General features: G+C 31.1%; 1 protein-coding gene across 1 annotated transcript; it reads right to left on the bottom strand.

Moving 5' to 3' along the window:
- Positions 1–725: 725 nt before the first annotated feature.
- LOC119829631 lies at positions 726–14,575 on the bottom strand. Its single transcript, XM_038352245.1, has 5 exons — positions 14,398–14,575; positions 6,990–7,156; positions 4,035–4,168; positions 2,592–2,774; positions 726–1,363 (listed from the first exon to the last, which is right to left on the bottom strand). Exons 1-5 carry the CDS (start codon positions 14,458–14,460, stop codon positions 1,245–1,247), a joined length of 666 nt encoding a protein of 221 aa, XP_038208173.1. The 5' UTR covers positions 14,461–14,575; the 3' UTR covers positions 726–1,244.
- Between the last annotated feature and the right edge of the window lie 1,378 nt (positions 14,576–15,953).

The raw sequence follows: 15,953 nt of genomic DNA, 5'->3' as shown, positions 1-15,953 counted from the left end.
TTTCTCCTAATATTACATTAGTTATAATCGATTACATCGAGTATTTTACGTTACATTGCTAATTCATATATTGTGTAAATACTAAGTACAGGACATTATAATAATTGACTAGAAATGCATGTAATGACTAGGCCAATTTATTTTAAAACCAGAGTCAATTAGGGCAGGACTAAAATTCAAGTATTCTTATAATTCTCATATTATGTGCAATAATGGTTAAATTACCTAAACTTATTATAGAGTAAGTGCTATTCAAAATGTTACGTTATACAAAGCATTAATTTATTAAGCATATCATAATACTTTTACCATTAATGATGGACTAAAAATTGTTTGAAATGGTTATTCGTTATACAGGGATCGTTCATATTTTAGGAGCGTTCGAAGAATTAAATGTTTCTCTTGACAAATACTGCACATGATCAATTTTAAAGCAGAATTTTTAATAAAAGTTGTTACTGATTGTTTACCTTTAGGTAATGTTTGTCAAACATTTGAATTACGCAAATATCATAATTCGGATAGTTTTGAGATAATTATGCCTAAACGCATATTTTATCGTAATATATGAGCGAACCCTGTAGGTTTAGGTAGAACATCTGTAGGTTTGCTAAAATTAATAATAATATAATTGATGATTATGTTGTTATTATATTTTTATTGAGTATTAATAAATATACGTATCGTAAAAAGTTTTATTAAAGAAATATAAATCTTATAGGAGGTATAATCCGTTAACGAACTATTGGAAGACAATTAATAATTAAATTGATATAGAAATATTTTAACTGAACTTCAGTCTGGATTATATCTTTATTCAAGGAATAGGAATTATTGTTTTGAGCCCGAGAGCGTCGCTCAAATGAAACTATATATCGTGGAAATGCACTTTCAATTCTACTCGTACTTAAATGAAATTGATCCCTCTCCAGGCAATATGCAATTATCATTTGCAACTACTTAAATATTATTTTAAACAAGTAAATTTATTGATATAAGATAATTAATTTATTAGAATGACTAGATCATTATCTACAAAACTGAATCAACTACACTGTAGCGTAAGTAAATAATCAATTTAATGGACCCTTTCATTTCTACTCTACGTTCTCATTCCGTTTTATACATGCACTGTAAACAGTTTATGAACACTTTGCGTCTAATTCCAATATCTGCGTTGGACTATTTTCCTTTAAATAATCTTGGTGCACGCTGGGCCGCCTTGTAGGCGATACTTGACACCCTCAGAGGTAGTTCGGCCGCGACATGCAACAAAGGACTCCCATACCTTTGTATAGAGATCCTCTTCGCTTATTTCTCCATAGGCCGTTAACTTCGTCTCCTTTAAGCGCAATATTGCTTTCTGCAACAAATGTATTTTCATTCAGTTATATGGAATTAATTTCAGGTCAATATATACACTTACTTCAATTCTATTCATAACGGGTTTTATCGTGAATTGCAAGCTTCAAACTCAAATTCATAGGATTAATACTATTTGGTACTATCTATTGATTGGAAGGGATTTCATCTAAAGATTTTATTGTTAATAAATTTACTTAAAACCCATTGTGTTTTATGTAACCATTAAATTTAAATAAACAACATTATTTTTTTTACCGTAAAGCAACTTAACAAGAATATGTAGGATATCATTATGTATATATTTTATGTCATGTCATTATGTATATGAGTATATTTAACATGAGGTATAGATATAACTGTTTCATTAATGTTCTGGAGAAATTAACAAAAATGAGAATACGAATGTCTTTGTTAGGAATGTAAATGTAATGGGATAAGAAATGAACGTGTTTTGTATCTCGCTGCGGCTGACTGTTCCTAATGCGTATGAAGTATCTGGGGGACAAAAGCTATTAATATTCTCTTATACGCGTGGAATAGCGGATAATCTTTTCTATCATCTGGAGAGAAGGGAGATTGTGGACGAATTACATAGCGATAATCCAGATTAAAGTATTACCAGACGATTTTTGAGGAAATGTTTTACGAATGGCTCCTAACATTCGGGTAGATAGAATTGAATACAACGGTAATTAGGACTTATGCTTATTCGAATCACAGAGTAACAAACGTTACGTATTTGTCTATTAGCTACATATAAATTTATTCATTTTATTATGAAAGTTACAAATGATGTATGTTCTTTTCTTAGTTCGATAATACAATATTATGTCATCTATGTTTTTAGACGTACGCTAAGCGAGATAAATAATAAAATTGAAATCTTTTAAAGAATTGCAACTGAACTACTCATATATGAAATGAACCGTAATAAAAACCACCTTTAAAGGTTCAACATGAAATCTTTTTCAATACGAATGATCAAAGAGGAATCTGTATTGTCACACCGTTGGTAGGTAAATATCAACGACAATATAGAGCAATTGATGACATATGAAGTAAATTTAAAATCTGTATAGTCTACAATTTACATACAATCAAATATACGTTTACAGCTTATGTATTATAGATATATAAAGTTCCGATAATTACTATGCAATTCGCCAAATTAAAAAAAGGCAAAAATTTTTAAATTTAATATTAATAATTAATGAATTCTAACTTACCTAAGTGATTAAGCGTTTCATGCTGTGGGAGGTATTCTTGAATATCACTGACTATTCTGGTGATTTCTTGTGTGTCTTTAGCGATACTGCACAGTTCCTCCTGATTAAAATCCGGCGTAATCTGCTTACACAGCAATATTTGGCTGATCACATTGCCAAAGTTTGATGGACCGGCACGATTCTCTGTTCAAAATGTTCAATAACTAAATAATAAAGGTTAATTTATAAATATTGTATTACCTATTGTACAAATATGCTTATATTTACGCAAATCGATTGTATAGTCTGTTATCCATCTACTTAAAAATATCGCTTGTTTGCAATAAAATTTTTGTTTTATGTCTATTATAATAAAGTGGTGCCAGAGTAAGACCATTGACTAAAATTTTATATTAAAATACTAAAATGACAAATTGGAAAAACCACAATGTTCTTTATAATATCAGTTACTTATAACCTGTTAGTATTTTAAAACGTCTCGTAGGTATATAATGTATCAACATTGGATTCCCATTTGAGATCGTCACCTATACGTATGAATGACATACCTACGTACGTAAGAGTTATTTGCGTAAAAAACAAACTTTTATGATTCAGAAGAGAAAAAAATTAAAACGCTTTTGGTTATTTAAACTAAAAATCCGAAACCGGTAGTCGTTAGTATAAGACAGCCAGGGCATTTGAGGTGGAGCACATTCTGTGACCTAAATTTTTCAGCAGCTCATTATTCTAATTATAAGAAAAACAATGTAAAATCAACAAAAAAAATGTACATAATTTAATAAAACAACGAATACGAGTGAACGCAGAGTACGAAATAATTACCCACTTAGTACAAACTCAATCATAGTAGGTACATAATCAGCGCACGAGGAAGTTTAATTTGCTGTTATTGTGTATCTAGATGTACTAATTTTTTTATTTATTCTTTATGTTAATGTTAGTAATTCTATATTTCACAATTCACAACGTATTGTTGGACTGAAAGTGGTATAATATAATAAATAAATAAATTTAAAAAATTGCATTTGTCGTTTATCTTCTTATTTTTTTATTTAGGTGAGACTTTAATAGCAATCCTTGGCGTCGGCATATATTGAGAAATCCTAATCCCAATAGATCAGGTAGGTTAGTTACAACTGCCAGTTTGTATTTGTAGTTGGAACTAGTGGAGAGGCTGACAGTAATTTCATCAAGTTTTGTACGATGACAAAGCGGCCTGAAACCAAACTTGTTATTGTCTGTGTCTGATTCAACTTACTTCGATGGTATGGATAATGTAGGTATGTATATCTGTAAATAAATGAGGATCATTTCTGACCAACTGACCCTAATAGTTAGTCTGTTATATCACTTGCCTTTTTCCCATACCCTAAACATCGTTTAGTAAAACCATTTCATTACCATTTAGAAATAAACTAAAATAACGTTGTATATACATACCATAATAAGATGTCATATCCATTGGCACTAATTGCACCAGTCTGTGGCACTTGGCAAGTTCCCGAAGCAGTAGTTGCGACATGAAGTATAATAGCACCAATTGAGGCTGCTCAGCACTAACTTCTCCGCCAGACCTATATTAATGGAAAAAAAAAATATCTTTTATGGCTGACTTCTATGGAGTGGTGGAGTATGTCATGTGTTATTTATTGATAAACTAGCCGTTTGACACTGCTGCGCATGTAGGTTCAGTATATAGGGAGATGGTTATTTAATATATCAATAATTCTAGATAGTCCGTGTCCTTTGCGAATGTCCTTGGGTGGTGATCGCTTACCGGCTCAGTTGCTCACTATGACATTAAAAAATCTATTGATGTGAAACTGTCGATTGTGAAATGGGCACTCGATATGATGGCTTAGGTAGTGGACTCGACTTACGACCTACGCCTGTCCGACATTTGGTAAAAGTAGTATAGTATTATGTTATCTGTGTTAAAAGTAAATTCTTGGCATTATTCATACTGCGTTATATACTCATTATTGTCTAACAAAATAATAAAGTTAAATAGGAAGCAAATGCTACGGATTAAAGTTTTTACACTCTTACGGCGATATTTTATACAACATAAACAACAACAAAATTTTTCAATTAGAACCAGGTGTTTCTGAGATAATCTTGTTAAAACAAAACAATCTCCTCCGCTTTTTATTTGGTACTTATTTATATTAATGTAGTAATATATACAAAAATAAAATCTTTCCACCTTATAATAGATTATTATTAAATTAGCAATAGCCAAGATAATGATCAAGGGCATTAGAAACGAAGGTAATTAAAAATATTACATATATTTTAAGATAACTGAAAAATTATTTGTGTTAAGCTAAGATGACTGTGATTTATATTGAATATTTTGTTTACCCTTTCAGAAAACCATAAAATATGTATATAAATATCATATGGACGCAATGTGGTATATATATTCATATTTTATGACGTTATTAATAAAATTTTAGGACGTTTATTGATAGTCCTTCAGTAATCAATATTACTTTTATTAATTTTGAGCACTACTGTGTAATACATAGATTATTGGTATAACGATTAAGTAGAAACTGCTGCTACTAATACATTTAAATTATTTGATTTTCATTGTATAACGCTGAATTGTATAATTGAGATTGAAATTCACACGAAATTGGTAATTATTCGACTATCCACTTCCAAAATTTATTCTTGAAAAATGATTTCGCAGTAGCTACAAATATGCATCGACAAAAAAGGTTTTTGAAATCACTCAAACACTCTTTGTGGGATGCTTCCTATCATAACATCGCTATTATGTCTGCTGTTATTGTTGTTTAGAAAATAATCCATCCCACGGACGGTTTTTAAATGTGAATATCTAAAGTTAGACAGACGTAGCCTTCACGTCCATTTTCTATTAAAATTATTAAATAACTTTTGTCATCAAATAAATGTTTTATGGAACGATCACTGAAGCGATAAGAGTAGAATATCCCTTTGAAGTGTCTGAGGTCGCACAATAGATAGATTTATTAGTTTCGCGGTTTGCCGCGCTTAAGGAACCCATTTGGGAATCGGAACTTTTACCATTGTAATTGGTCTCTTTTATATTTTATTCGGGTTAGAAAGGACGTCAATAGTCTTTTGATATGCTAATTAATGATGGCTTAATATTGTATGGATTTGTAAGCATTAATCGTATCATAATCATCGTTACGTAGGACGGTAGGTCTTTCGTTACTACATACATACATATTGGTCAAATTATAATTTAGACTATAGATAAATAAATTAAATATATGATATAAGTAAAAAATATGTAATTTATTCATGACAAAAACTTCCATATTTTTCCATTTGATCTACTGAGTGCTCTACTGATAGTTGTATGAGGAATGTTTTCATAATAAATTCAGCCATCTTCATAGAACAAACTTTGAGGATAGCCTGTGAAATCTGAAATCCTTTATTCTATGAAAACTTTTGACTTTTTTCTTTTGAATACATTACATCTTTGTTCTACCGCTAATTTTAAATCAATTTTATATTAAAATACACTCATGATCACATTAATATAAAACTGTTTTGTTGTTCATAAAAATCGATGACACCCAACATGGATTTTGATATAAAGTTATTGAGACGTAAGAAGAAGCACTTTTTTTTTAAACTTCTGTACTAATGATTTATAGGAACTCAACGTCCATTGACTTTGTGTACAGACGGTATATAGTAAAGCGACGAAAATAAATAGGTATAACGAAGTTAGATATATAAATATATATCTAGCTTCTATAAGAAAGAAGTTCGATCATTTAAACAAAATACTTTATATGAACATTTATGTATCGCTATTCTCATATTCCATTTTCACTATAATATCGATTTTTAATGTAGTTGCGAGCAAGTGAGATGGTGGTTTGCGTGATGGTAAGCGATCACCACTGCCCATGAATATTTACAGAGGTAGGGCGGCTGAAAATGCCATGCTATGCCAGCATTTAAGGACTTTTAAGAATTAGAAAATGTTTGATGACGGGAATAAAGGAATCGAATAGGAAGGATAAGAAAAAGGATACGGGCTTTCGGCTTCCCCACACACCTATGTGCTACTATTTCACATTGATCTTCTTTGGAGTTATGGTCTTTTCCTCCGTGCGAGCTGGCCCAATTCGTGCCAAAGCGTGCTCGACACCCCACACACAACATATGTAACGTCTTGAACGATATTATAGCATTTGCAATCGTATTTGGTTACGGTTGGATTCATGTTTGTATACATTAGATTGTCTCTCTAAAGACATATACATTAAAATGAAAACGGCACAAGTCATGTAAAAATACAAACTGATTTTAAGAAAGAGAATACAAGAGCAGTATTGCATTAAAACCATTGTATAGATAGAAGCGTAAAGATATACATACTTTTTACATGTGGGAAGCACTAGTTGGCTAGTCTGTTTTGTAGCTTCGACGCAAGTTCGCCGAAGCCTCCGTACACGTTCACGAAGTTCAGGACAGTCATGGGGCTGGCCAATGTGGATGAGCAAATCACGGAATAATGCCAGCTGTACGTTGATTTCATTTATTAACTGTAACGAATGAATTTTTTTTAAATGTTAATTATAACATAATTATTATATTTTATATAAGTGTACCTACTATACTCCACTGCCACTGCATAGTTTATTTTCAAAATAAAATAATGTCGTCGCTTTATAATAAATAAATGCCTAGATTATAACACAACGCTAATTGAAATTAAGCATACGCTTATATAAATTGCTCTGTGATTTTTATAAATTTAATCATAATAACAAAGCTTTTCAAATCATTGTGTAAATGTGTAAAACAATAATTAATATCCTTTCAACTCCAGGCAATAGACGCTCGGTTTCGCTAATATTTGTTAAAATTCCGCAGATTATACTCCCTAGAGAGTGATATGCAAATCGGTTAGCGTGAATAAATTTATGAATCTATGACTATAAATATATTCCTACTACAGATTAAATTCCTTCGATTATATTTTCATTTATATTGTTGGAACTATTCAACACGTAATTTAAAATAGCAGCTCGGTAAAAAATTAAACAGGGTAACGTTTCGAGCTCCTACATTTTCGCGTGAGGCCTCTTTATTTATTTAGTAAAGTAAGCCAATTGCAGTTCGTGCGCAAGTAATTTCACTGGAATGTTGTGATTCAGTTAATATTATATAAGAGAAAATGGCTAATTGGAGTTATTAGTCCGGAGGTCTGGAAACGAATTATTATATTAGGCACCTGTTTTATAAAGCGGCGCAGTGTTGCGTAGTTTAATTGTTTCATTGAATAAAGCACCCGCACCCAAATTGCTTTATCGAATAACTGGTGCTCATATTTACTTAATTAAATGCAAACATGAAATTCAGCTACTAAGGAAATCACAACTATCGGTTGGTTTAGTAAAAATAAAATATAAAGCAAACTCGTAAAATTTCTATGCTAGCAATTATAATTTACTTATTAAGTAGCATAATTAAATCGGTTTAACTCAACTATCATTAATCAAACCAATAATAATTTAACAGTTCATGTCTTCTGGGTATTTTATTAGTTTTGGTACCAGTAGTGTATATTATATATTAAGATTTTTTATTATGAATAAACATTAGGCCGTTGTTTCTCATACCGTTAATATTATCCCCGCATACCGCTAATATAGCACTATTTATTTTTTCCAACAGGGAAGCAGACCCGCTATGATGTTTTATGTAATATACAATACATCACGCTGGGTAAACGCGGGTTGGATTATGTCATATGTTGTTGAACTTTTTCGTTTGTGAATCCATACCCATACATGAACGTGGTTTCGCCACTATGTTTTCTTTCATCAACCGTTGGTGTGTCGATAACGTGAAAATAAAGTGAAAAAGTATCCTCCTATTTCTCTACTTACACACATAAAAATATATATAAATCGACAAAGTAATCTTATTTAATTCAACTAGTCTCCATTTCCTTTTAGCATTTGAAGTGGTATGCAATAGTTTCTTATTACTACCTACTAACGCGCTATGATCAGTTACAAAGCGTGCCTGATGCCAGTTGGCAATAAACCAGACACTTATACTGCATTGAAACCTGACCAAAAATATCGTTTAGTATATTATGTTTATATTTACCAATTTTGACTGTGTTTGACGAACCTACTAACGTTGGTATGTTTTTTCGTGTTCCATATGAAAAACTTTTTAGAAAATACTAGCTGCGCCTCGCGGTTTCACCCGCGTAAGTCCGTATCCCGTAGGAATATCGGGATAAAAATTGTCTATATGTTATTCCAGTTGTCCAGCTGTCTATGTATCAAATTTCATTGCAATCGGTTCAGTACTTTTTGCGTGAAAGAGCAACAAACACTCACACACCCACAACCTTACAAACTTTCGCATTTATAATATTAGCAGGATGTTCATCAAGCCAATAAATTTTCGTGCAATGAAGGGTATGATTATTGGTTTTGTTTAATTTATATGTGGTAATCAGTATCAATTTATTATGAAATTTCATACAATTAATATTTTGGGTTTTTCATGTGGCAATACAATAGTATGATTGTTATCATTTTCTATTTTATATCTATTATAGTTTGTATCAACACCAACCACAGTACACAACAGAATGCAGTTATGAACATGGAATGCCAGATTTGAAGAACCATTAAAAAGAGAAGAGCAATCAACTAATCCAATAAAGTACCTCATATAATATTTTATAGCATTACGTCGATCCTTTGTTCAGAAGTGGTAGTTCTCTAAGGAGAAACGGAATATATTAAAATATTTTTGTTGTGCCTTCTATGTGAAAACTGACTTATAATATGTGAAAATGCGGTAAGTGAAGCAACATAGCCGGTACTTATTGTAATAGCTCTTTATCACGGTTAATTATGTTTATTCATTATCAGGATAAATATAAATAATGTAAATACAGTTCATTAAAACTAGTTTCTTTAGTCTGGTTGCACAATAGTCTTGCTGTCAACTAGATTGAAAAGCAAAAAAAAGTGTTGTGACGGGACTAGGTCGGGTGGTTTCTTTATAGATAATATTGAATGAATGTAGAACAACAATTTTAAGGGATGAATATTTTATTCATATAGCTAAGGTTAAAATTTTGAATCCTAGCATTGACCTAATTTATTTTTTATATCAAGTCAATGGTTCCAATTTAAATAAAAATGATCACCTTTATATATGAGACTTTACTGTTTGAGATCTCATCCATTTGGACAGATTTAACAAAATAATAATATAAAACGGTATAGAAATCAATATGGTTTGCGGTTATTGGCTCATTTATCAATATGTCACGGAGTCGTCTTCTACAGTATTCGTCGAGAGGAATAAGCTTTTTGTGTCGAACGGTTTAGTCTCTGTCAATACGCGAGGGGGTTTTGTCGTAATAAAATAAAAATATAGCCGAACATTTATGAAAGATGATATTCCATATCTCTTTGTCAGCTATCCGATGAGCATTAGTGAAAAATGATGCATCTTTTATTAAGTCCAAATGTGCGTTCAGAAAACATGTGTTTTTGGCTTGACATGGGCAAAAAATTATTTATTAAGCTATTAAAAGTACATACAATCACTATCTAAAGCGCGCGAATATGAATTTCACGTGCGCAGAAAATCTTTTGTATAGATGACCCTATCCATACCATCTAGAAATTTTATCTTAAAAGTAATTCTTAAGTAGTATGTAAGGTCTAATCAGCTTAAGGTGACACGCGGTGGGTATTCTCTCTCATTTTCGGAGAAAGCGCTCTCGTCTGTTTTCTCCTAAATTTCTACCTTTAAGATCACCAATGTTAATATGGAGATAGGTACGACTAAATTTCTAAAATATCAACCAACCAAATCAAATGACAACAATTTCCTATCAAACACAATAATAATCATCTTAATCAATTTAACACATAGAGTTATCTAAAAAAATACAACAAGAGAACCTCACTTTCTTTTTTGGAATGTCGGGTGAAAATACATCATTGTATATGCACATACTAAAACCGATAGCTACAATAATTATTTGGTGTGATAGCGACAATTAACAACTATTTAGTAAAAAAAATACGCACTAAATTCGGAGTAGTTAAATAGTTGTTATTATACATATAAACCTTACCCTTCAATCACTCTATTTTTTAAAAAAACTTCATCAAAATCCGTTGCGTAGTTTTAAAGATTCAAGCATAAATAGGAAAATAGGGACCGAGATAACGACACTGTTTTATACTACATACTATTAGTGATTTTGATATTTAAACAAGTTTAAATTAGTGACGCTTAAATCTTTGAATACCTACCGTAGCGCTATTACTTTTTTCTCGTCTCGTTTTTGCTTTTATCTAGTGCTTTTACTTAATTCTCTCGCTCATAATAATAATCATAATACCTGAATATTCTTACTCATTATCTTACTCACAATATGAACCATCGCGAAGCGAATTACATCACTCCTAATACCACATGATGACCACGACCTTTCTATCAAGAGCGACATGACAAAGAAGAAGAAGTTGGCGAATTGTGCGGACGGGAAGTAAATTATATAAAACTTTGTGATAACAATTCTGACAATTAAATTTTCATTTAATTTCAGAAAATATCTGAATCAAATATTAAAATCGTTCGATATAGGTGTAAGATTAAATATAAAATAATTAATGTTTTGATTTCAATTGCAAGTTTTTAACACAAAATAAATGTACTCGGTATTTAAGATAAAAATATTCTATTGTATACAATTTGCATACATTAGCATCTCTTAAAAAATGTAATTGGGGTGAACGGAGCACAGAATTATTTAAAAGCGCTTTAATTTTTTCTGTTTAAGTAAACATTTAGCAGAAGTTTATTTATGTCAAAATGTTTCAGTTTCGAGTTTGTGTTGAAAGGGTTTAAATGTAAACATATCTGTAGACTTAGTAATAACAATAACGTTGAATTTTACTGCTATTTGCAAAATTAAGTTGCAACGAATTTTGAACATTGTTTTTTAAATTTCGATGGTCTGCTGCTTAGGGTTTGGTACAGTTATTGAAGATATTGAAGAGTAAGTGGTTTTCTTAAACAAGCGTTGAATCAGGACGTATATCTATATCCTACAGCAAACTAAAATATATTACGGCCGAAGCTACGAGTGTAAAGCTAGTATTCAATATTTATGCATTAGTTAAACGGGTCAATACACAGTCCATTAAGTTTCCATTGTGACTGCGTATTATCCTCTAAGTAATTAACTATTATGCATTAATGAAGCCGCATGGATTTTAACAAATTTAGAATAGTGAACGTTTATTATATATTCATTTAACCATGTTACTGCATATATAATAAATCTGAAAGGATTTCTTATGCCAACAATTACTATTTAATATTTATCATTGATTTTACTTAGTTGCAACACTTCTTTTATTATCACTTTGATCCAATAAAATTTGATTATATTTCTTGTAAAGTTTCGAGGAAGAATATTAGTTACAGTTTTATTAGATTCCAGTACGGGATAAAATGATAAAACACATTCCAAGTGAAGCTAGAAGAATTGATAATATTTGTTACGTATTTTAAACTCTAGTAAAAACAACAAAAATTTCAATGTTCAGATGCGGGTTACTCGATAGGTCTAATTAAAATTGTGTGCTGTATGCGGTAGCGCGCCAAAAGGGAATTGCACAGTAAAATTGTGATAGATTCGGGTAGTTTGCGATTCAGACGCGGCTTACAATATGCATGCTCTTTTCTATTCAGTAGTTTGGCTTTGGTATATGAGATTGAAATTGAAACTAGATATTAACAGTGGTACAAGTTGTAAAGGCTTAATTTGTTTGTAAATTGTTTTATATTTTTATCCAACAATTGAGAAACCTTTCAATTTAAAATGTATTTTATATTAATTTTACCGTGAAACTGTAAACACCGTTACTCGTAAGGTTACAATCTTGCGAGCATGAAAAGCTTATCTAAAACAAGCCTAAAACTGATCAAATATTTGACGCATGTCAAACAGTGTTCATAAGAAATGATTTACTAGAGATTAATTCATCGGTATATAAAACACAATAATCGGAGCGCATATTGCAAAAAATCCATTAAGACGATAACTCTAATTGACTTGAATTAAATCACAGTAGGTATATCCTTAAAATTAAACTTTTGTGTACTGAAATTATGTTCGTATATTTCTCAATATATGTAATATCAAGGCAATATTCAAAATATTCATTTGGCATAACTATTTCTGGTTCACTACTTTCAATCAACTATAACTTTTGTTTTGGTTTGACAACAGCTGCAATCATTAATTCAGAGTGTCGGTTGAAATAGACAGAGACACATAGTAGGTATCACACAATTTCACCCCAGTTCTGCATGCATACTAATGAGGTAAAAACATTTTTATTCCACGGCTAAAGAATCGGATCAGATCATTACACAGCGCCTAGATTGTTTTTAAATGAGATGTTAAACGCGATTTCAACGTTGCAGTCATATAGCTAAACCATATTTCTAACTGATGCTTCAAAAGAATTGGTTATTAAGTAAGAACAAGAGCCCACTAAAATTAAAAAATACATCAATAGGAGGTCCCAGTACTCAGATCTCTTCCTTATAATGTTTTAATTGATTCATTGTAATTTAGATGTTCAAATGTATAGGCCTGCCAGGGCCTCAATGGAATATTACGAATTCCTGATGATGTAGTAGCACGCTATAAACGAACCTCGGCATTTTATTCGTTATAATGGGATGCCCATAACATAATTTGATGTTTAATATTTATTTCCCACCGCCTACGCCTTGGAAAAAAAAAATATCTTGCCGATAAGTTTCTTGATCACTAACAACTGATTATATTGAATTCTATAAACTGTTCCTCTACTTTTACGGTTTTACTAGTTGTGGCAACGTTGTTATACCTGAATATTCTCATCACTCAGGAGTAAGATAGTTAAATAGTTAGTTCAACTATTTAACTACTATACTAGTATAGTATTATGTAACACCTATTCCTGGTCCATAAAAGAAACATAACAAATCTGTATAGCTTATCAAGGTATGTACTCATATAACTTCTAGTTTTCTTCTGGTGAAACAATTTTGTAATACAATCACGTGACATATGTTATCTATTAAAACACACAAACACAAATCTTTCTCATGATGTATATTCTATATGTAGATTTAGGGTTATTAGTGGTCTTTAAATTATTATTTATCATTCTTTTAATTTATATTGCTACTTGCAAAAACATTTTATAAAATGAAATTAATGAAAAGGTTTAAATCTATTTACTATTTATTGGAGGCGAGGTAAACGAGGAAGTGGTTCAAGAAATATAAAAAGGAGTCGCCCCAATAGAGCCCGTTAAAGCAATAAAGCTATGAATAAATACAGACAAAGAAAAGGAAAACGAAATTGCATTTTGATTTTCTTCATTGAACATTAGAATACTGCCACAACCTGATATCGTATTGGTATAATCATTAATCTTCCGAAGCTTTTCTAAGAATTTCTCTCAATTAAATATTGTCTGTAGTTAATTTATGCGTGTTCATATTTATTGTGTAACCACGAACGTAAATGTAAGGTAAACTAATGTATTTCATAAAATTACAATGTTTGGACATGACTTCTATATAATTGTTTTTTAATTTTATAAACAACACCTTTATTTAAAATGCTCAGTCAATAATCCAGTCATGTGTTTATTTTACCGTGTATATAGATTATAGATAGATTATGTAATATTATGTAACTTTATGAAATCGCGCCACTTACCGTAGCTGCAGTGGGAGTGTTCTCATGGTGGTACATTGACAGATGTCGAATTGTCCCCGCCATACCGAAATTATGTTAACATATCACTGATCCCATTTAAATGGCTTAAAGCTAGTCTATGATATAGATATTAGAATGATATTTAACAAAACATATTAATATTTACAGTAAACTGTGGATGAACCTGAATATATGGTCAATTTAATGTTCCTTAATTCTAGATAAGTATTTTTCTTAAATCCACGTTCCACCTATGTTTATAGACTTTGGGTTGAACTTTGGATTTTCTTTTTATTACGTGAGAATTGTGTAGATTTGAATCCTTAAAAATTTATCACGACGTGCACTTTGGAGTTAAGATTTTATAAATCATGCTCATTTTATTGTAATAAATAAGTATAATAAATACGCATATCATCCCCAGTCCATCAACGTTGGCGAGCTTTAATATTGCTTTACTCAATTAATGATCAAATAACGTTAAATGAGTTACTAACGAGAAAGGATAAAGGGATATAACTAGAGAAGATTAGAGGATCATCTCAAACGGATAATCTAAGGACGCCCTTATAACCTTCTTAAATGAGGTATTTTATAAATAAATTGATATAAATATTTTTCAGTTTATAATCAAATAAACAAGGTACATAAAAAATCATCCGCAATGTTATCAAATGCATAAAGGAAGAACAATAAAGATGAATTGTCGGTCGGAAATTATCAACAGCTAAAAGCGTAACACAATAATGAGTAGGATTTACGCGGGAGTTTCGTCCCCGATCAACATGTGCGTTTCGTAGCACTACGAACGCGGTCACCACGGCTCGCGTAGCGGAGGCCCGCGCGCGACTGCCGCAGACCGCTCGCCCGCGCCCCGCACACTTCTCACTGTAATGATTGACAAAATATTTCACCTGTGTTTTCTTAGGGAGCAAAAAGCATTAGTAAACAAGTGGCCATAGAAGGTACACACATATGGCACACGAGTATTAAAAATGTATATGCGATGTTATGGTATCAACATTGACACCAGAATATAAGTATATAATCTATGATTGACACACTGCGGTTTTGACTGATGAAACTATTATTTTATGCATATATAATTCATAGTAATTTTATCAAGCAATAACGAAAAAGCTTTTGTACTTTTTTCTGGAACTCAATTTCAATAAACGGCTGCGTCATAATATTGTATACTTAGATCAAACAATTTCTTCGTCATAAATTAGCTATATTTCTCATATTTTATGCTCCCTCGGCAAAGGCGATTATATTTGAATAGAAGGTGTTAAATAAGCGTGGTGAACGCAAATTGTCCAAATTCTTAGGACGACCAAACAGAGGAATTTGGGCGTCGTTTGTTAGATAATATGTGAGTGCTATGCATAACTTTTTATATTCTAGTCAAATTAACATAAGTTTTTGTGAGTAACTACTATTTTAAAACTATATTTTTTACTTTAGACATTTTAGTATGCTTCATTCATGCTATATATATAATAATATATATATATATAATAATAAATAATATATATATATAATAATTCTATATG

The sequence above is a fragment of the Zerene cesonia genome, chromosome 10 (genome assembly GCF_012273895.1).
Source record: "Zerene cesonia ecotype Mississippi chromosome 10, Zerene_cesonia_1.1, whole genome shotgun sequence".
NCBI classification, from domain to species: domain Eukaryota; kingdom Metazoa; phylum Arthropoda; class Insecta; order Lepidoptera; family Pieridae; genus Zerene; species Zerene cesonia.
This window is presented reverse-complemented; position numbering and strand designations above follow the sequence as displayed.